This window comes from Pecten maximus, chromosome 16, assembly GCF_902652985.1.
Source record: "Pecten maximus chromosome 16, xPecMax1.1, whole genome shotgun sequence".
NCBI classification, from domain to species: Eukaryota; Metazoa; Mollusca; class Bivalvia; order Pectinida; family Pectinidae; genus Pecten; species Pecten maximus.
Window position 1 is genome coordinate 5,106,419 of NC_047030.1, and position 23,649 is coordinate 5,130,067.

The 23,649-nt window shown below is 35.5% G+C and overlaps 2 protein-coding genes across 2 annotated transcripts in view; one reads left to right on the forward strand and one right to left on the reverse strand.

Moving 5' to 3' along the window:
- Positions 1-1,223: 1,223 nt before the first annotated feature.
- Positions 1,224-7,030, reverse strand: LOC117344555 (39S ribosomal protein L20, mitochondrial-like). The gene is made up of 5 exons (XM_033907337.1): positions 6,878-7,030; positions 5,351-5,461; positions 4,078-4,155; positions 2,687-2,752; positions 1,224-2,158 (listed from the first exon to the last, which is right to left on the reverse strand). Exons 1-5 carry the CDS (start codon positions 6,962-6,964, stop codon positions 2,039-2,041), a joined length of 462 nt encoding a protein of 153 aa, XP_033763228.1. The 5' UTR covers positions 6,965-7,030; the 3' UTR covers positions 1,224-2,038.
- Positions 7,031-7,312: 282 nt separating this feature from the next.
- Positions 7,313-23,649, forward strand: part of LOC117344556 (6-phosphogluconate dehydrogenase, decarboxylating-like) — a 31,690-nt gene continuing 15,353 nt past the window's right edge. The window contains exons 1-3 of the mRNA XM_033907339.1: positions 7,313-7,444; positions 13,576-13,651; positions 19,385-19,564. Of these exons, the coding sequence (XP_033763230.1) occupies positions 7,431-7,444; positions 13,576-13,651; positions 19,385-19,564 (270 nt within the window). The 5' untranslated portion in view covers positions 7,313-7,430. The remainder of the gene's footprint in view (positions 7,445-13,575; positions 13,652-19,384; positions 19,565-23,649) is intronic.

The window sequence follows — 23,649 nt, forward strand, 5'->3', positions numbered from 1 at the left end:
GAATGCTAAAGGCCCAATATCAGGTCTCTGGACATCTTGGTTATTGAAAAAAAAAGATTTCTTTAAAAGATGTTAGGACATTTGACCCATGTGACCTTGGAAGTCAGTGAAGGTCATTCTTTGAACAATATTAGTAGCCCTTCACTCACACCATGCTATAGGCCCAATATCATGTATCTGGGACTCATTGTTAAAAAGAAGTAATTTCAAGATTTCAGGCTATGACTCCAGTGACTATCATTCATTTGAACAAACATGGCTCACCCCTTCCATGTATAGGCCCAATATCGGGTCTCTGGACCTCTTAGGTTATTGAAAAGAGTTTGTTTAATAATCATAGCATGTTTGACCCCTTGTGGCCTTGATAGTCAGTGAAGGCCATTCTTTGAACAACTTGGTAGAACTTCGTCGCAGCATGCTACAGACCCAATATCAAGTCTCTGGGACTCTTGATTACCGATATGGAGTCGTTTATAAAGATTTTATCCTATTTGACCCCCGTTACCTGGAATGCAGGTTAAGGTCATTCATTTTTACAAACTTTGCGGCTCTTCATCCCAGCATGCTACAAGCCCAATATCATTGTTTTCATGTTTGTGATATCTAATTTGACGTCTGTAATTTTCATTTGAAGTCCATGTTATTTGCTTTAATACACTTCCCAGATTCACAATCAAGATAGCACAAACAAAATACCCAGGGAATATAAGTGTATACTGCACAATGTCCATAAGGCCAGGTTTTGGTAATATGTTAAAGGCCAAACTGGGACAACCGCTAATTTTCAGTCCCAAGAAATTTAACTTCACGTATAGAACTTTAAAAAAAAAAATTTTTTTATAGAACTTCACGTATAGAAGACATTATCATTGGGACACTAAGTTTTTGAAGAAGAATGACAATCCTGGGTTACAGACCAAATGCATTCAACAATATTTCTTTTAAAAGATAAAATTTGCAGCATTTTTTATGCTATACAGTGGTCCTCCTATTTACGACCAATCTCAAGAACGACCACTCCCTGTATGTGACCAAGTTTCGCGTTCACCGACGTTTTCCAACGATAAATTACCCCTTCTAAACGACCACCCCGCTAACCCGACTAACGACCGCTTAATCATGTCCCAAAAACGTGAAATGTACTTTGGTATCCCTCTCGTGAACGACCAAGATTTTGGCAACGTTTCATAACATTAATAAAATAGAAAACACAAAACCATATATCACACAAGTATTAATTTAATTGTGGCATACATCTCACACAGACACAATACTCCTGTTAGGAGTCCTATCATCATGATATATATATATCTAATTTATCATAACATACATCACATTAACACTAACATAGACATACAATGGATGTCCCTCTCGTTCATACAAAATCTTCTATATTTTACCTCAAAATGAAAATAATTAGTATGTACATTTTATGTTCAATATTCTTGTCTTGTTGTACATATCTCAAAACACCACATGATGTGATCTGTAGAGATCTGACAAGTCTGAATCTGTGCCAATACAGAAATGATAATGTGGTGATTGTGTTGAAATGTTGTTCGTATGATAAAACAAATCAAATCTCTCACAGTTTGAGGGAGTACACCGACATTTAAATGTCCATATTTCATATATATCTAAATTCATTCACAAAACAATTCAATTCACCTTGTACATGATAATGAAAATAAACTGCCATCTTTCTCAGATACAGCTTTTGTTAAAGGTTATATTATAGAGGTTAATCCGTACAAAACACAAATGAATGGTGCTACAATGTATCTTGTTTTTTTTTTATATTTTCCCATAATCATAGGAAGATGATGATACAATGGGGCCTTCTAATATTAGCCAGAACATATTAAAATTGGAACTACCAATGTCTTGACTGGGACCAGCTTCTAGCCATATAAAGATTCTGTATGGTATTTAGTTCCTGAAGTTGAGATGATCATGCTGCATTTCACACATTCTCAATGATCATGTAACATTTGTCAACATAATTGTTTTCATTGTTATTAACACTACGAGATACTAGCTAGGTACTAAATGTTGGGACCTTCAGCATGGCCCGCGTCATTACACCTTTTGGTGGAGGCTTCACAGCATCTTCTAATCCCATTTCTTCTAGTCTTTGTTTCACATAAACTGTGAGACTCTGAAATGAAAAATCATTTAATTAGTTCAAAACAAATCAAAATAGCCATGTTCTTTTGAGGTAGAACACTATTACTTCTATGCAAAATCTGCTCATGCTTTTTGAGGTAAAACAATGTTCATTATGTGCACAACTTGATAATAGAAAATTTAGATTGATTTCACCTGCAGGTGGTATTTACTATACATTGAAAATAAACATAAACAAAATCTACTATCCCAAAGTGACTGTAAAAAGGTATGTATATATAAATCTGTGTATTGAAACTATGTAAGTACTACTATTATGGAAGATAGCTCGTCACCCAAGACCCTTGCTGTTAATAGGATGTTAAACAAAACAAACCAATCGTCACCCAAGCATCATCTATACAGTCTATCAAATCTGATGAGGGAGCACAATTAATTGGTAGATATATACAACACTGTCTTTTATATCATTTCCAATGACATACTTACATCCTTATAATAATTAACAGAACCTAAAAGCTTAGTTAATGATGACAATATTTTGTTAAATCATTGTTACCTGAAATGTCCTAGGTTCGTAAATGGCAAGGTCTGCTAATACTTTTCTGTTGAGTGCTATATTGGACTGAAACATAAAAATCATGTTTTAATACATATTTCCTTTACAAGCTGCTAATACTTAATTTATATGTATAATATAGTGAGGCCTACTAATCCTATAATATGACAATAACTGAGCCCTACAAATCCTTTAATCTGACAATTATTGAGTCCTTTTATGAAGGTCAAGGTTATTCATTTGAACAATATTTGTAGGCTTTATACCAGAATGCTATAGGCCGAATATCAGGCCTGTGGGCCTCTTGGTTATTGAGAAAATGGCCTTTTCATATTTTTGCATATTTGACCCTGCATGGTGACCTTTAATGAAGTTCAAGGTCAGTCATTTGTACAATCTTGATAGCTCTTCACCCCAGCATGCCACAGGCCCAATATCAAGTCTCTGGACATCTTGCATGATTGAATCCTGTGACCATGAATGTAAGTGAAGGTCATTCATTTGTACATTTGGCATCTTGTTTATTGAGAAGAAGTCGTTTAAAGATTTTAGCATATTTGACCACTGTGACCTTGCATAAAGGTTACAGTCATCCATTTGAACAAACTTGGTAGCCCTAGGCCTTCATCCCAGCATACTACAAACTCAATATCATGTCTCAGGGCAAATTGGTTATTAAGAAGAAGTCTTTAAAGATTTTAGCACATTTAACTCCTGTGACATTGAACGAAGCTCTTCATTCCAGTATGCAGCAGACCCAGTATCAGGTCCCTGGGCCTGTTGGTTATTGAGAAGAAGTTAAAAATGTAAATTGTTTATGACGGACGAGACATGAGGCATAACGAACGGCGCTGGACAAAAGGAGATTGCAATAGGTACTGAAGACTTGAATAGAGGATCATAAGTAACTGATGAATTATTTTATCTGTATACTCATACACATGAATCACTGTGAGTTTTAGTTTCAAGTTAAATGTACATGACCTGTAGTATCTTGGTCTAGACATGAACTATGGGCACATATATTCAATGTAATCTGGTAAAGAACATGGTGCTATACACTTTAGGGTGAATATCAATAAAGTTTGTTGAGAGGTCTGTATGACATAATGGTACCTTGCCCACCTTATCTTTACTCTCTACTTTTTTAATCAAAGGTTGTTAAATCTAAGTGTGAATTTGACACTTTAACCTTGGCTGATGACCATCAAAATGTAATCAGGTATAGATCTTGATGTGATACTGAGTAAGTATCACCCAAATTATAGATTATAGCATGATGTTAATGATTTCGGAGACTTGTTGAACACCATTCTCTATTTTCCTATGGAAGTTAATTATTTCATGGTAAAATAAATAATCAATGCAAAACCAATACATTTAGATCTTACCTCAGCCAATGTTGTCATAAAAGTGTAGTAATCAAGGTTATGTTCTGTACATGCAGCTCCTATCCTTAGCCTCCAAAGCTGAAACAATCCGATGAAATCCCAATTAGTAAACTTTACTAAAGGAATCTTTTTGTGGCCATATCCTTTCTGTACTTATAAATGTCTAATTGAAAAACATCCTAAATCTCAACATATTTTATCTTTATATATATATATATATATATAATAAGTACAGATTCGACCATATTTGTAAGTAAATAAATTTTTGCACTTTGAAAAAAGCATCCTGTCCATGCTGGGGTTTGAACTAGCGACTTTTTTGTCTTGTTGTCTTGCTCTAGATCTTAAATCAAACATTGTACCACTAGGATTAAGGAAAATTCTCGCTAGCTTGAGCTAGTAAGGTAATCTATTTTTTCCACTTTTCCACTTACAAATGAAAATACTACCAAACATGTACTAGTTTGTATATTTGAAGGGAGATAATCAATGGTATTTCAACTTTGACAACCATTTACAAGTAGGAGTAAGCAAGAAATCATTCTTTTTTTGGTCTTTAAAGGTTATTTTTTAAATTCAAATTTCTTACTTGACTGATGTACAAAGTAGATGAGAGGAGACAACCTTTGTACATTTATGTATGAATTTTTGTCCATAGTAATTGGGGGATGTCTTCCCTGTTACATTGGGACGCTCAAGAATAAATTTACACAACATCTAAAACAACCCCAACAGTGTATGACTTCAGTTGCCATTGTTGTTTGTGAACTTGATAGCATCAGGATATACCAAGTAAACCCTTTACTTTAAATATGAACTTTGTAATGTAAAACTTTTGCATTCAAAAGGTTCAAGATTGAAAGAATTTCCTTTATTTTGGATCATATATAGAACTGATATAATATTTACTGTGAGAGAGAGCTAGAGAAAAACAAAAACAAAAACAATCGCCAAAGAAGGAATATAGGTGTATCATATCTGTAAGAAATATGATGTAAAAATGTGAATATGTTGGAATATTACAAATATCATAAATAAACTATGTTTTCTTGTTACTTGTTTGTTATATTTAACTTAATATATAGGGATACACCAGCCTATTGTTGGTTCACCAATTAACTGGTTAATGGACAGAAGATATTCTGTCAAATCAGTTTTAAAAAAACTGACTGGTTTGACATCCCTAAATAAAACAATCCCATACTGCTATAGATCGATAATTTTGATTATTAAATAACACAGAACAATCCATAGATCCGAGGAGGAAACTTACTTTGCTCATTGTTTTTCTTTTTTCATATCTTGCATTTGTTGAATACATCATGGCTTTCCTCACAGACCGTACAGCAATGGAAAAACATTGCCTCTTCCTTCCATAGTAACTCTGTGGAAAAGAAACACAGCATCAGTATCATCAGATACATGTTATTACAATGTCAAAAAATTGTTGACCCACGGTCAGGTCAATAAAATGAAACATTTCTCTTTATGTTGATATACATAATAAACATTGGGTAGTCAGGTTAATGAAAACTTTATTTTGAACTTACTTTCTGAAGTTACAATTTGTATTTGCAATTTTATAGCATAATTGGTTTTAAAAGTACAGCTGTTCCCAGTGTACCCTTGAATTTCAAATAATTCTTATTGGACCAATTAAATTCTAGTTAAGTAATTGGTAAAAGTGGAAAATTGAGGTGTTCAGCTGTTCCCAGTGTTCACCTTATTTGTCTTCCAGAAAATTTTACACAAGTTATATTGAATTGATCTCAGTTCTGGTTTGCCCAATGACTATAGCTAGTTTAGAGTCGGTAACCACATCTTTTTGAAGCCATGGCCATATAATTGCCAAACCTTTTTCTAAAATAAAATGTCATTTGAACTTTATTTTTGGATATAATACCTTAATATATATATATATATAGAGAGAGATAATCTCTACTTTTATACAGTTCATGTCACTAAATCAACTCAACATTTCCTTTAGCTGGAGCCGTGTCAGTCTATTATCAACTCTATACAATTTTCTGACTTTTATTAAATCATTACTTAATGGGGGACCAAGGGGAACCTACATATGAAATTTCAGAAAGATCCCTTCAGTACTTTCTGAGAAATAGCGATAACAAACTTCAATTGTCAAAATCCAAGATGGCTCCCTGTCGGCCATGTTGTTTTCCGATTGGTCCCAAAATGCAATTTGCATAACTATGGACCAAGGAGAACCTACATATGAAATTTGAGAAAGATCCCTTGAGCACTTTCTGTGAAATAGCAATAACAAAAATTGTTAATGGAGGGACGGACAGAGGGACGACAGACAACAGACGAAGGACGCATGCGCAGGACAACACGGCATACCCAGGTGAGTTTATAGATGTGATTTTAGTCAATTAAGTGAGATGGGGTGCTGTTTTTGACGGAGTTTCAGGCCTTCACTTTTACACACTACACATACCACTGATATCATTTTTTTTCAAAATTAAAATTCTCATTTTCTATGCAAGCGACTGTGGTTCAATAAGTGGAAAAAGAACCTGTTATAATAATGTGAAAAGTGGTCAACAGATAATCAAAATGTAATTTTCATATGGAAATCTCGTCCTTTATTCAGACATCCCCAATAAATATTCTATCTTAGTGTTGTAATTATTAACTTGAATCATATAACTCAAATCAAGAAATCGAGCCCCTGTACTGCAGATTATATAATTAAGGGTAGATTCTAAAAACTAATCACTGTTGTCAATTAAAACTACTAATTAAAACTAATTAGTGATTCAGAGTTTTCCAGACGTACCCATGACATCCTTAAATACATCCTTTTTCTCCATCCTTTATCCGGACCTCTAGACCTGATGAGATTCAGTGGTGTCAGAAAAACCATGATTAAAACGTGATAACCGTGTTAAAAGTCAAATGACAGCGGCCATGCTTTTTGATAATCACACTACAAAACATGTGGTGACGGTGAGTAACACTTTCCGGAAATCGGTATTTATATTTTTTGATAATGTTATGTTATATTAGATATTTTAACGATACTTAATATATATATTGTCATCTGAATAAATAATAAGCGCGTACTGTAAATACATTTTATCGATCATATATAGAAAATATGCATGCATGTTCTTAGATATTGATTTACCTATCCGTAAGAAACCATCCGTAATACGGTTTTTATTCTAGATAGTTTTAAAGTGAAACTAGGGGTTTCCGGTTCCGTTTGACCTTTTCAGCGTAAGTGTCACACAGCCGGGTTGAGTGAGAAAGCGGAGCAGGATCTTCCTACAAGTTTGTATCGAACAGCAGCGCTCAGCGTAAATTGATTTCCACTAGAACAAGAAAAAATGGCTGAACCTAAGTAAGTAAATACTGTATGTTGTTATGTTTGCCTTCATACGATTTCATGTAAATTTGTTTTATTTATCGGTAAAAAGCAAGAGTCGAATTTACCAGTACCGGGTCGTGACTTGCAAGTTTATACCTTGTTGTATTGCTTTCACTTCCACTATTTCAGTACGTGCTTGTCACGTATTAGGGCAAAGTTTTAATGTAACTCGTTGAAATTGTGAATAAAATGCGTGGGGTACTAGTATAGTATGTAGTTAAAATATGACTTTGAAAAAAAAAACTTTTTTAACTGCAATTAAATATTCATTATAAAATTAAATGTTGACGTCATTTAAAGAGAAATACTATACATCCAGGATATACCTTTATCAGTCCATGACCATCCTATATTTTCCACTTGTGATCAGAATCAATTATGTACTCACCCAAATGACATTTTCAACTACATGTACATGGAAAAGGTAGTTGAAAGAAGCCGGCCATTATGTATTAGTGTAAATAAATTTTCAAATCCATTAACAATGTACAAATGTATGTGTAATAGGAAGGAGCTATGAAAAATGCCCTGCCTGCTCTGGGGCTTGAACCAGTGACGTCTTGCTCTCTAGGGAAACATCCTACCTCTAGGCTATTGGGAAATTCCTGCTAGACTGAGCTAGTGAGGACCTTATACTTTCTACTTTTAAACATTCTTTAACGGTTTCTTAGAATTATCTGGTAATAAATCATATACTGAGGCTATGGCACAGGTATCTTACAATGATATGAAATTGAAAGAAAAAGTCTTAACCCTTTAAGTAATTAGAAAACTTAGTATCTGAGCTGAAGTCATAGAATATATTTAGATTTCCATTTTGGTGAGAGTGGCTATCAATTATTTTTATTTCAATTAATGCTCTCTAGAGAAGGCCTCAGAAAAAGTCTTTTTAATGTTCATTATACAAGTATCAATCTTGTATATCAGTAGAAAATTTCCCTTGATTAGTTTGAAGAATAGTGAAAGCCCAGGTCAAGCATTCTTTAAGGTAGTAAGAAAAACCTAGAGAGAGAGGCCAATATTTAACATGTAGCTATTTTTAGTTGTTTCATATTTACTTTTATTTCTTTGCAAAAAACTTAATAAATTCTGATACATTGAAATCACTAGTGTTAGTCCATAAACCTGAACTCTATTTGCCTTCATATGAAATACCAACAAATAACTTAATATACATGTAACGTCCAACATTCAATCTGACTTACTACTGTTCCAGTTCACTGCCTTATTTAAAACATGGTATCACTAGTCGAGTAAGTATGATCAGATGTTGCAAGGGTAAAGTATTTAATATATTTCATGAATGCTGGCCCATAATAAATGGCTAAGTGGTACCTGAAATTACTCTAACACACTATTAAAAGTTCTTATTTGTTGCAATATCATATGTATGAAAAAAATACTGTTGATCAAATCAGGGTTTAAATTGTCATGGTTGACAAAACATTGTGAATCATGATGCTCGTAATAACATTTAACATCACTTAGGAGTACATTTGGTAGCTACTAAATAAACTAATATTTAAAGTGATAACAACCATGAACAAAATCTGTTGGGGTTTAAAGTGGATTTGAGAACTTTTTAAAAAGTTACTATGTTACAGTTAATTTCATTTGTCAATAGTTACTGACTATAAATTACACTATAAATGAATGTACAAGTAACATATTAATCAGTTAGGTGTTGGAATAGATGGGTAAAAAAAGAAGTCTGTTTCAATATTTCCTAATTTTACTTGTTCTACCAACTTTTTATATCCTGTATCCAATATTCAGTAAATCAAAGACTTAAATGTGATGGTTCATGGATTGGATATGGGCATTCAAGCTGTTTAGTCCAATAGCTAGCTTTTGTGGCTGTGAGGTTGAGTGTTTGTGTCTGTGTACCGAAGTTAAGCAACATTGAGCAAGGTCATGCAGCTCTTGGATGGGTGACAGCTCCGTTGTACCCCTGGTGCATGTTACATTAATTTTCCTATAAAAGGAAAGTTCTTTTCACAATAAAAACATATTTCTGATCCCTGTATACATCTTAAGTGACTTAAGTAGGAATGAAGCTGATCGAGGCAAACATTTTGTTTACCCCAGTCAATGCCAAATGATCATAAGCCTATACACAAACAGTTTTGATCTTTAGATTGTAAGAGCTTGTCTATTTAACTAGTAGATAACATGTAGATGGAAACATTTAATGCTTAAAAGTCACTGCATCAGGTTAGAATTAGGTTAAAAAATGTGTTTTTTTTATTGTTTGTTTGCAGAAACGTTTTAAAGTGAAATGGGTATTATCATCTGATCATTGAGTATTGATTTATACATAATGGTGGTATTATAACTCTATCATATACATGTAAGTCATATTTATTGCATATATAATAAATCAATATTTTCTTTTTTTTTGCTCACCTTTTCGACGGCTATTTAACCTTTGTATTATAGTGTCTGTTGCCTTACTGGTATATATACATGATATCTTCTTATATGTATATACAAATGTACAATGTAACTGTATAGTCAAAGTCCGGGTATGATAATTGTGTTGGGCTAGTAAGTTTGCTAGAATCAAGGCTACTAAGTTTGCCCAAGTGAATAACCTTAACCTATTTTGAAGATTACATGTATCAAATATATTGAATAACAATAAATATGGTTTTTTTCTCAAAGGTCATGGCATTAATAAGACCTAGCAGCATTCTAGAGTGAAATGTTACCAAGTTTACTCAGATATATGACTGTAATTATCAACATGTACTTGCAAGCCTAACAGTGGTCAGGTTAACAGAAATTCTGTAATGCTGTGATACTTAGTGTTGTAGGGGAGATATGATTGGACTGGCTGTAATGTTGTGTTAATGTTGTAGGGGAGATATGATTGGACTGGCTGTAATCCTGTGTTTATGTTGTAGGGGAGATATGATCGGATTGGCTGTAATGCTGTGTCTATGTTGTAGGGGAGATATGATTGGACTGGCTGTAATGTTGTGTTAATGTTGTAGGGGAGATATGATTTGACTGCCTGTTGTAATGTTGTGATAATGTTGTAGGGGAGATATGATTTAACTGGTTATAACTGTGTATTTATGTTGTAGGGGAGATATGATTGTACTGGCTGTAATCCTGTGTCTATGTTGTAGGGGAGATATGATCGGACTGGCTGTAATGTTGTGTTAATGTTGTAGGGGAGATATGATTGGACTGGCTGTAATGTTGTGTCTATGTTGTAGGGGAGATATGATTTGACTGGCTGTAATGTTGTGTCTATGTTGTAGGGGAGATATGATCAGACTGGCTGTAATGTTGTGTTAATGTTGTAGGGGAGATATGATCAGACTGGCTGTAATGCTGTGTCTATGTTGTAGGGGAGATATGATTGGACTGGCTGTAATGTTGTATTTATGTTGTAGGGGAGATATGATTGGACTGGCTGTAATGTTGTATTGATGTTGTAGGGGAGATATGATTGGACTGGCTGTAATGTTGTGTCTATGTTGTAGGGGAGATATGATTGGACTGGCTGTAATGTTGTGTTGATGTTGTAGGGGAGATATGATTGGACTGGCTGTAATGTTGTGTCTATGTTGTAGTGGAGATATGATTGGACTGGCTGTAATGTTGTATTGATGTTGTAGGGGAGATATGATTGGACTGGCTGTAATCCTGTGTTGATGTTGTAGGGGAGATATGATTGGACTTGCTGTTATGCTGTGTCTATGTTGTAGGGGAGATATTATTGGACTGGCTGTAATGTTGTGTCTATGTTGTAGGGGAGATATGATCGGACTGGCTGTAATGTTGTGTCTATGTTGTAGGGGAGATATGATTGGACTGGCTGTAATACTGTGTTTATGTTGTAGGGGAGATATGATTGGACTGGCTGTAATCCTGTATTGATGTTGTAGGGGAGATATGACTGGACTGGCTGTAATGTTGTATTGATGTTGTAGGGGAGATATGATTGGACTGGCTGTAATGTTGTGTTTATGTTGTAGGGGAGATATGATTTGACTGGCTGTAATGCTGTGTCTATGTTGTAGGGGAAATATGATTGGACTGGCTGTAATGTTGTGTCTATGTTGTAGAGGAGATATGATTGAACTGGCTGTAATGCTGTGTCTATGTTGTAGGGGAGATATGATTGGACTGGCTGTAATTCTGTATTGATGTTGAAGGGGAGATATGATTAGACTGGCTGTAATGTTGTATTTATGTTGTAGGGGAGATATGATCGGACTGGCTGTAATGCTGTGTCTATGTTGTAGGGGAGATATGATTGGACTGGCTGTAATGTTGTGTCTATGTTGTAGGGGAGATATGAGCGGACTGGCTGTAATGTTGTGTTAATGTTGTAGGGGAGATATGATTTGACTGGCTGTAATGTTTTGTCTATGTTGTAGGGGAGATATGATTGGACTGGCTGTAATGTTGTGTCTATGTTGTAGGGGAGATATGATCGGACTGGCTGTAATGTTGTGTTAATGTTGTAGGGGAGATATGATTGGACTGGCTGTAATGCTGTGTTTATGTTGTAGGGGAGATATTATTGGACTGGCTGTAATGTTGTATTGATGTTGTAGGGGAGATATGATTGGACTGGCTGTAATGTTGTGTCTATGTTGTAGGGGAGATATGATTGGACTGGCTGTAATGTTGTGTCTATGTTGTAGGGGAGATATGATCGGACTGGCTGTAATGTTGTGTTAATGTTGTAGGGGAGATATGATTGGACTGGCTGTAATACTGTGTTTATGTTGTAGGGGAGATATGATTGGACTGGCTGTAATCCTGTATTGATGTTGTAGGGGAGATATGACTGGACTGGCTGTAATGTTGTGTTGATGTTGTAGGGGAGATATGATTGGACTGGCTGTAATCCTGTATTGATGTTGTAGGGGAGATATGATTGGACTTGCTGTAATTCTGTGTTAATGTTGTAGGGGAGATATGATCGGACTGGCTGTAATGCTGTTTATATATTGTAGGGGAGATATGACCGGATTGGCTGTAATTCTGTGTCTATGTTGTAGGGAAGATATGATTGGGCTGGCTGTAATGTTGTGTTGATGTTGTAGGGGAGATATGATTGGACTGGCTGTAATGCTGTGTCTATGTTGTAGGGGAGATATGATTAGACTGGCTGTAATCCTGTATTGATGTTGTAGGGGAGATATGATTGGACTGGCTGTAATGATGTTTATATATTGTAGGGGAGATATGACCGGATTGGCTGTAATTCTGTGTCTATGTTGTAGGGAAGATATGATTTGACTGGCTGTAATCCTGTGTCTATGTTGTAGGGGAGATATGATTGGACTGGCTGTAATCCTGTGTCTATGTTGTAGGGGAGATATGATTTGACTGGCTGTAATTCTGTATTGATGTTGTAAGGGAGATATGATTGGACTGGCTGTAATGTTGTGTCTATGTTGTAGGGGAGATATGATTGGACTGGCTGTAATTCTGTGTCTATGTTGTAGGGGAGATATGATTGGACTGGCTGTAATCCTGTGTCTATGTTGTAGGGGAGATATGATTTGACTGGCTGTAATTCTGTATTGATGTTGTAAGGGAGATATGATTGGACTGGCTGTAATGTTGTGTCTATGTTGTAGGGGAGATATGACTGGACTGGCTGTAATTCTGTGTCTATGTCGTAGGGGAGATATGATTGGGCTGGCTGTAATTCTGTGTCTATGTTGTAGAGGAGATATGATTGGGCTGGCTGTAATTCTGTATTTATGTTGTAGGGGAGATATGATTGGGCTGGCTGTAATTCTGTGTCTATGTTGTAGAGGAGATATGATTGGGCTAGCTGTAATTCTGTATTTATGTTGTAGGGGAGATATGATTTGACTGGCTGTAATCCTGTTCATATGTTGTAGGGGAGATATGATTGGGCTGGCTGTAATTCTGTGTCTATGTTGTAGAGGAGATAAGATTGGACTAGCTGTAATTCTGTATTTATGTTGTAGGGGAGATATGATTTGACTGGCTATAATCCTGTTCATATGTTGTAGGGGAGATATGATTGGGCTGGCTGTAATTCTGTGTCTATGTTGTAGAGGAGATAAGATTGGACTAGCTGTAATTCTGTATTTATGTTGTAGGGGAGATATAGCGTTGATTGGACTGGCTGTAATGGGACAGAACATCATCCTTAACATGAATGATCATGGATTTACGGTAAGTCACTGATACAATGATTGACACATCTGACACCATATAAATATAACACATTAAGAGTTCAACCTTGTCTGTTATGTAAATATTTCACATTTTCAAGTAATTTTGATAACATAGATGTTGTCAAAACATTTTGCAAGAATACTATTTTTTATATATAATGATGGACAAAGCAGGTTCAAAGGTGTTGAGGGAGTGGTCGAAGCCTAGCAATATAGACAGAGTGATGTATGTGGTAAACCAGTAACTGGGTAAAATTAGTGTTGAGAATCGGTTGAGATTTCAACATCGCTGATTGAATAAAATAAGTGTCATGCAGCCGATCTATTTTAAATTTTTAATCTGTTAGCCTACTGTTACATAATCATTTAAAAATATTCCTTCTTCTTTACTCAGGGATTGAATAGGCATATTTTCTCCAAAGCCGATTTTGCGGCCATTTTGATTTTACACTATAGCTTTACTCAGAGTAGTTTTGTATCATTTATTTTTTATCATACCATTTAAATGTTATAATCTTTGTTGATAAACAGTACATCATATATGTTTTTGCAATTGATTATTAAAATAGTTAAATAGCATGATTGATAACAAGTTATCAGTTAAGAGTAAAATGATATAGAGCTTCTGTTCTCTCTTAATGAAAATGAAAGTTTAACTTGCACTTCCAGTTTTGAAAACAATCGTCAATGTTGACATCTGATAACTGATAATCGGGAATTGGTTGCCTTTCGGATTAGATTAATCAATTATAATCCATAATCAGAAGAACACTAAGTGTAATGCTGTGTTAATGTTGTAATGGAGATATATAGCACCCATATAGATAAAATTTTAAGATATTCTTGTTTACTTGATCAACTGATCCTAACGCATAATACAGTGGGGATCAAATTTAACGTGAATTTAGTCTCCGTTTCTTTGAACACCCACACCAATTAGACAACACAGAGACAGCCCAGTAGCATTCTACTTCAATTTCCAATCACACTTCAAACTGGAAACGATCAGAATACTACTAGTTATATCAATTCTTTACCATGACACCACTAAGGAGCATGTCTAAAGGTAATTGATGCATCCTCAGTCAGTCATATTATCAAAGATTTTAAGATGCTTCTGACTTTGAAAGTATGTCAAATATGTTAAAAATCTTTAAACAACTTCATCTCAATAACTAAGAGGCCAAGGGTCATGATATTGGGCCAGTAGCATGATCAGAGGAAGGGCTACAAAGTTTGTTCAAATCAATGACCTTGACTGACGTTTAAGGTCTCATGGGTCAAATATGCTAGAATCTTATACAACTTATTAATAACCAAGAGGCCCATAACAACGATATTGCAGCAGTATCATGGTGGGATGAAGGGATAACAAAGATGTTTAAATGAATTACCTTGATGTAAGACCCAAGAGGCCCAGGGTCATGATATTGGGCCAGGATAGTGGCATGCTTTGATAGTTGACTGAAAAGTTTGTTCAATGGAATGACCTTTGCATGGTCTACCTTCAAGGTCACACTGGTCAATCGTATTAAATACTTGATCTAAAACCAAAAACATCAACTATCAGTATATCAGAACCCAGGTTACCTTTAAGGCTCTTGAGCCTCTTGTTGTTTAAGAGGTTATTTTTTGCATAAGGGAAATGAACATTATTCAAGATTTCTATCAATTTCTATTTTGTTAATTTGGCTTTCTGAATTTTTTAATGCAGAGTTTGAACTTCATAATTTACTTCTGTACGACTCTTCATTAAATCTCAATAATCAGTTCTCTCTCACTATATCTACATAGCTGTCTTTTGCTGCAAGGGCTGTATACATGTATATATATACTCACTGTGTACCAAATGATAATGATCAATATTGCACTCAATTTAATGTACATAACATTCCTCCAGTATGTATATCCTTCATGATATCATTAGTAAATGTAAAATTTGATATTCTCATTGACACTAAAACTTTTCTCCTGTATACATGTAGCACCTGGTGTTCATATTATGTGAATTGAAACCAGAAACCAACTCAGTTTGATCTGCCAATTAAACGTAGTTACAAGAAATCAATTTAACTTTGTAAACAGTCAGATCCCCGAGATATGTGCTCAGAAGATCTAGACATGTAGTCAGCTCGGAGCTGTGTAGACACACCATGTTTACATATATCAATTCTGAGTATGTAGCTCGGGGTACCGCGAGGGGACAGGGGTAGAAGTTTCAGATTTGTTGTTGATGTGCATTGCAAAGATGAAATAATGTCTAAAATAATAATCTTCATTTGACTATTGGAAATCTTAATAAATCAGTAACGGCCAGGTGAGAATTAAGGCATATATATAATTAATGCAACGATTAATTAGGCATCTATGAGAGACTTAATTGTTACAATCAATTCTAAAATTCATTGGAATGTACTTGTATAAGAAATTACTATAATATAATTGATTGTTTAATAACTGGTATATATCTTATATGATTTTTCAGTTTTTGTAGCAGTTTATGTACCCTTGTGTGTCTGTTATACTGAATCTTCCAGGCTTATGATACATTTAACATGGACACCTCTCAAACTTAACAATTTCCTGTGGGAAGTCCTGGTGTACTACAAGGATGTGTTATGGCCTTAGACCTCTCCTGTCTGTGTATCTCCTGTTAACCAACATTTTACGTCCTCTAAGTCTGGTCAGCTTTACAAAATTTGTGAAAAAAGAATCAATGTTTTAGATAAAACTAAAATAATGATGGCCATGTTCTCACTGTGTGTGGGTGTAATGGTAAGAGTGATTCTTTATAGCTAAAAAGTCATATTCCATGATCCTACATCTTTTGACAGGTTTAGATTTGCGTGACTAAAGTTGATCAAACGGTGATAATTTTGTGTATATGGCCTATTTGTGACTGGAGTGAATTTGACAGCACTTTGTGTATTACATGTCTCTTTCCTTTGGTGAAAATCTGTAACTTTATAAATTGAAATGATGATATGACCTAGCCTACTGATATTTCCTCCTACAGAAGGTGGGAGGGTCTCGGTAAAGGTTATCCCCTGTAATTGCCCATTATTACACTCAATCATGCAAGTTTTCTGTACACTTGGTTAACAAATTAAAAGCTTGGTTGCTGGTCCCAGGAATACATGTGTATAATTGAATCATTCACAACACACTACATTTCTCAATGTCTTTTGATATCAAGGCAATTTAAAATCTATCTTTTAATCTATTTATTTGGAAGAGTAAATCCTAAACTTTGAATGACTTATATATCCTCAAGACTTAAAATTTAAATTCCTTCATCAGACAAAGCAAACTAAATACATCATCAAAGTGTTACAGCTCACATCTTTGTCAGTTTCCTTAGAAATTCTTCCTTGTACATTAATGATAGAGTATGTGAAACACGATTTGTGTTCTGTAATCTGTCACAGGATTTTACAAAGTTGAACACAGCTGTAATTTCAATTATCTGAGCTTCAACTTTCCCCCTTATATAAAGTGTGTTCCTGTTGTTAGGTACTCGTATTATCATCTATGCATCCCCCTCGGATGGTTAATGTGAATTCGAAAAAGCTGAATATGTATTGCATTTATTCATCAATTTTGTTGTACTATTTGCTCAAGAGATAAAACTGGCTGTGGTGTTTTCTGCTTCGATGGACAATTTGTACAGAAGTTAAAATGTATAGTGTTAATACTGTGTGTTATACTTGTTACCTTGGCTAAAAATCCTTGGGTTGATTGATGCGTGTCCCGAGATCATGTACATAGCGTGGGTACTGGGTGTATCAGTGACGAGTCATACCTGGTACTGTTGTTAGGTAAAAAATCCTTAGCAACTTGATACGTTCACTGAAACCTTCCTTTCTGTTAACCATTACATTTCATTTATAGGCAGTTAACTAAAGGAATCAAGGTCTAAGCTTTGTTAGTTTAGTTTTGTGTTGTTTAATATCCTATCAACAGCTATGGTCATATAAGGACAATAAACTTTGTTAAATCTTATCAAACTTAAAAAGAATTAATTGGTTGAAAAATAAATTTTGTTGTTGTATTGATTTGAACTGATTAGCTGATATCTTTGATTCATTGGATGTAGAAACTTCAATTTTAAATGAATTTATAAAAATCTAGACAATTAAAAAATTATGTAATGTATCGTAAAGCTGTATGCTGTAGCTAATATCATTCATATTGGATACTATTTCACAGCAAACTCTGGATATTTTGAGTAAAAGTAACCAAGATGGTTAATAGGACTCCATCATATGGTTCACCAACTGACTTGCTCTAGATTCCAGACACTGTGTTTAAATTCTATTGGTAATCTTTTCCATAAGAAATGCTGTTTTTAAGATTAAGATTTCACTTTTGTATTATGAGTGTGACATCTGTAATATTAAATTTGAACTTTCATGGTATTGTTGTAACTTACCTATTAGTACTGTATCAAAGTGTTGAATTGAAGCCGTTTAATTCAAGAAACTGGTAAAGTTATGCATATATTAAAGTAAGTATGATGCAGATTAATAAAATTTGACTCCACTTTTATAACTCTCAATTTGCGATGAAAGTTGCTATGACTTGTATGCCTTTTCTACAGTCCTTAGTATTACAATTTAATTAAAAGCTAATACAGTTGAATAAAACCTACTTTTCCTATATCCTGAGCTAGTGTTGTTTTTTTTTTTTTTAAATATTTCTTTTTCTGTGATACCAGTTATATTTATGTCTTTATAGTTAGTGGTGCATGGTTGGATGTGAGTGGGTGGGGGCACAATATCTCAGTTGGTGAGAGTATTGGCCACGTAACCTCGGGTAAAGATCCGAGGTGTGTGGTTCGACACTCTCTGTCAGTTTGTGTTTTTGGGAAACAGGCCGGTCTGTGCTGTTGTGGTAGTGTCCTAAGGTAAGAAAATTTACGCAAATTGCTATTGATAGCTTACGACACACCACCCGTGTGCTGTTCTGTGTAGTCACCAACTACTACAAGGAGACCCTGTCTCATAGTGACCCTGGCTGTTCACCTGGCAAAAAACCTAGCAAACAAAAGGTGTATATAATTTTGAAGCTGAGTGTTATAGAAATATGTCTACAGGAAACGAGAATTTGGTTTGTTTTTGTTTAACGTCCTATTAACAGCCAAGGGTCATTTAAGGACGTGCCAGGTTTTGGAGGTGGAGGAAAGCCGGAGTACCCGGAGAAAAACCTGGCAACTGCCTCACGTAGGTTTCGAACTCGCAACCCAGTGGTGGAGGGCTAGTGTTAAAGTGTCGGTACACCTTAACCACTCGGCCAACGCAGCCCCAGGAAAGGAGAATAACCTGTAGACTAAGCCTTCATTAGCTAGCCTCAGTATTTCTGGTATCACCAATATATTGATCAATAATTGGCCTTGGGAGATCCAATAATGTTTCGTGTCATGTTGCATATGTAAACTGATTATAGCTCATTAGTAGAGTGAGGCTATTGGTTGATGTAATCGTAATCAATATTGTACACTTCGTCCTTAATGAAGAAAAACACAGCTGCTGTCATAGTTATGAGGACTAGTGATATGAGCAGTGGCAAAATAGATTGTTAAATTATTGGAGTGTTCGTCCATCCTCCTCCTCACCACCACTGAATTGCTATGACGATAATAAACAGTCATAAATATTCACAGTTTTCCTCTGTACATTAGAATTTGTTGATTTCTTAATTATCTAAATGCACTTTGACCTTGACATTTTAGGTGGTCGCCTTCAATCGGACTGTCTCCAAGGTCGATGATTTCATGAACAATGAAGCCAAAGGGACAAACATCATTGGGGCCAAGTCGATGGAGCAAATGGTCAGCCTTCTGAAGAAGCCAAGGCGTGTCATGTTATTGGTCAAGGCTGGAGCTGCTGTGGACGCCTTCATTGACAAATTGGTAATTTCTCTTATTGATTTCTTCTGGGTTTTCTGAAAGAAAATCTCAAGTGACCTATTCTCATCGCCTTTTGTCTGTCATTCATAAACGGTTTACATTTTTCTACTATTTTTTGAAATCTTCAAAGAAATTTTGCAGAAACCTTCCATGGCACAAGGTCAACCAAAATTATGAATTATGCAGTACCTGACCATCATGGAAATTAAGGGCGGGCAAAAAGGAGTCAAATTGACTGAAATTTCAAAAATCTTGACCCAAATAAAGTAGAATCAAATACTCTTCATAGGCAGAACGGTCTTTACATTGCTTTTTTGTGAATTTTATGACCCTGGGCTCTCGCATTTGCCCCTGGGAAGGGGATGAACCATAGTTTAAATAAAAGAAAATCACATTTTTGACTTATTACTTGTTGAATTTTTACGGAAATTAATTAAAACTTGGTTAGAGTAAGGGATATCAGTTTGGGTAGTTTGATGAAAGCGTATGTATTGTATGTATGTTGACTCTGACTTATATCCTCAGGGGATGATGGGTAGGGCAAAAAGAGGTCCAACTGACTGAACTTTCAAAAATTACCTTTTCAAGACCTAAATAAGGTAGAATCATTGCTCTCCAGGTGGAAGGGTCTCAAGGTACTTTACCAAAGAGTTGAATTTCATGGCCCTGAGGTCTAATGTTTGCCCCTTGGGAATTTAAGGGGTAAACTTGACTATCATTTGTTGAAAATTTATTGGAATTCGTTCAAACTTGGTTAACATTATCAGCATGGGATGACAGTTTGATGGTATGCACATGTTGGCCCTGACTGACCTCCAGGGGCTGATGGGCAGGGCCAAAAAGGGTGAAATTGACTTAAATATTACATGAACTCAGGTGAAAGTTTTAGGCCATTGGGCCTTTTGACATTTTTGCTTGTAAGTAAAACTATTGCAGTATTTTGTACAAAAGGACACTTTCTTCTGACCTATACTGTCAACATCAAAACATCTTTCCTGTCATCAGTTTGGACAAGCAAAATTGGTGGCAAATAATAATTTCTGTCTGTCGGTATATAATTAGACTGACTAAATATTGTATTGGGAAATCCGGAACCGAGGGCTCAACTGATGATATATGTTATGAAGTATTGGGTAGATACACAAGTGTGTTGTGTACATCACTCACTTATTATTTCTGCTGGGATCACAATTTCATTGCTTCCTAAAGCTTATTTCCTGTCGATTTTATAATGAACACAAATATTGCATACTGTTGAGCTAATACAAAGCAAACCCATTGGCAAACCTCTCCTGTGACTACTAATATAGAAAATGATGAAGAGTTCTGATTCAAGCAAACCTGTTATGACACAAGCAGGGCCATGTAGATGTGTATAACTCGATCTAGCTAGATCTATATAGAACTTCAACATATTAAATATCATATCTTTGTTTATGATTATTGTAATTACAATTTCCATATATTATATATATTTATAACATTATAGCGGGAAATTTGAGCAGGGCTTTAATTTGGCGATTTGGCGGGTCCGCATATAAATCGCCAAAATTTAACCCGTCAAATTCGAACACCGTCAATTAAAAAGACACAATAATTTCAATTTCGACAATAGTTTCCGTTCCAACCGCCATTTACCTTTGATAACTCCCGAGAGTAACGACTGGTGCGTAACGTTGGTTGTTGCCTGGCAACTGTTGGCCAAAATGCTGATAGGTACAAATAGCTAGTGAACAACTACTCACGATACATGTATAGCAATATGCAAGTATGACTTATATCGTATCATAATAATTTTTCTGAAAACAAAGCCATTTACCCATACCATTCAATGAACTGATGTTAAAACTTTACCTGTAGACTCATTGTTAAAATTACCTGTACGTATACACATCATACAATAGATGACCACTGCAATATCATACGGTTGATTAAATTCTCTTTGTCTGTTGCTTGTACACATACACATATAAACACTAATTTGACAAATCTACATGTATGTGTTCGCCTGAAATTTTTGAGTAATAGTTTCCAGTTTCGAGACAGAGGATCGATAATACACAACACACTTAATCAACATTGATAGGAGGTATGGACATAACATGGTTATCTGTATACACCGGTAGGTAATATATATGCTCAACGCCAAATTAAAACCCTAGATTTAAGGGAAATCGCTAAATTTTAACCCGCCAAAATTTAACTTTCAGTTTTCATGACCAAATCGCCAAATTTTATGACCGCTAAAATTTCCCGATATACGGTAGCTCAAAAGTTCATATTGGACATGACAGAAAGGCAAGGGAGATCATAACTCAATCTACCTTGTACACATTCCTTTAGGATGAGATCATGTGGCAATCAACAAGGTAAACTAAGCCTGAACAGAGATTAACTGATTTTTTGTCTAAGAATTAAGTCAGTAATCTGCCAGAGGTATGGAGATCATCATATTTAGTGAGAAAGGTTTGAAGCAGTCTGTTAAGACCTTGCTCTGTTGGCATCCCTCTAATTTCTCACTGTATTGTTACACAGGACAAGATGTCTCTGTTGGCAGTACCTCTAGTTTCTGGACAATGTAAATAGTTACCCAACTCTTAATACATTTCCTCTAGTTTCTGGACAGTGTAAATAGTTACCCAACTCTTAATACATTTCCTCTAGTTTCTGGACAGTGTAAATAGTTACCCAGCTCTTAATACATTTCCTCTAGTTTCTGGACAGTGTAAATAGTTACCCAACTCTTAAGACATTTGCTCTAGTTTCTGGACAGTGTAAATAGTTACCCAACTCTTAAGACATTTGCTCTAGTTTCTGGACAGTGTAAATAGTTACCCAACTCTTAAGACATTTGCTCTAGTTTCTGGACTATACGATTGTCAGGGAGTTTGAGGTGGAGGAAAGCCGGAGTACCCGGAGAAAAACCTGGCAACTGCCCCACGTAGGTTTCGAACTCGCAACCCAGTGGTGGAGGGCTAGTGTTAAAGTGTCGGTACACCTTAACCACTCAGCCACCGCAGCCCCAGGAAAGGAGAATAACCTGTAGACTAAGCCTTCATTAGCTAGCCTTAGTATTTCTGGTATCACCAATATATTGATCAATAATTGGCCTTGGGAGATCCAATAATGTTTCGTGTCATGTTGCATATGTAAACTGATTATAGCTCATTAGTAGAGTGAGGCTATTGGTTGATGTAATCGTAATCAATATTGTACACTTTGTCCTTAATGAAGAAAAACACAGCTGCTGTCATAGTTATGAGGACTAGTGATATGAGCAGTGGCAAAATAAATTGTTAAATTATTGGAGTGTTCGTCCATCCTCCTCCTCACCACCACTGAATTGCTATGACGATAATAAACGGTCATAAATATTCACAGTTTTCCTCTGTACATTAGAATTTGTTGATTTCTTAAAGCTGACAGTGCAAGTTAAAAAGCATCTAATTGAGATTAAAAAAAAAATACATGTAAAGATTTCCAAAAATCGTTTCCGAGACATTCCCCAGTTATGGTAGTGTCGTATCTAAGGACGGGCAGACATTTTTCTTTTTTGTTATGCATGGATACAACCAAGCCGCCGCTGCTATAAAAAGAACGTGCTTCGTCACACTCGCATTCACTCTAACCTCAGGTGTTCACGGTGACACACCTGTATCACCTACACTATATCTGTACACCACGTGACCTACAACTGAATTCGCGAACGACACCAAACAGACGGAGCACTTACCTGTAACCTAAGCAGAAAGATGGTCAGTGTCTCTCAGTTTATCTTTCAAATGTTGTTCAAAATAAAATCTCCAAATAAATGCTGAAAATGCATAACGAATTAATCCGAAATACTCTATCCATTTTCTCACGTGTTTTTCGTGGTTTCAGCCATTTCGATAAGAAGTAAACAGTCTGAGGAGTTCCAATTTTTACTCGCGTCTAGCACTCGGAACTCCTCGGATGCATTCATATTATCTACACTACACTAGGGCTGTTGTAGTGCAGTAGTGCAGTTTTATCACGCTTTACTTGCGTTATGACACGTGCACAAATAATACGAAGACAAGGAAAACATATCGATGGAAACTATGGAT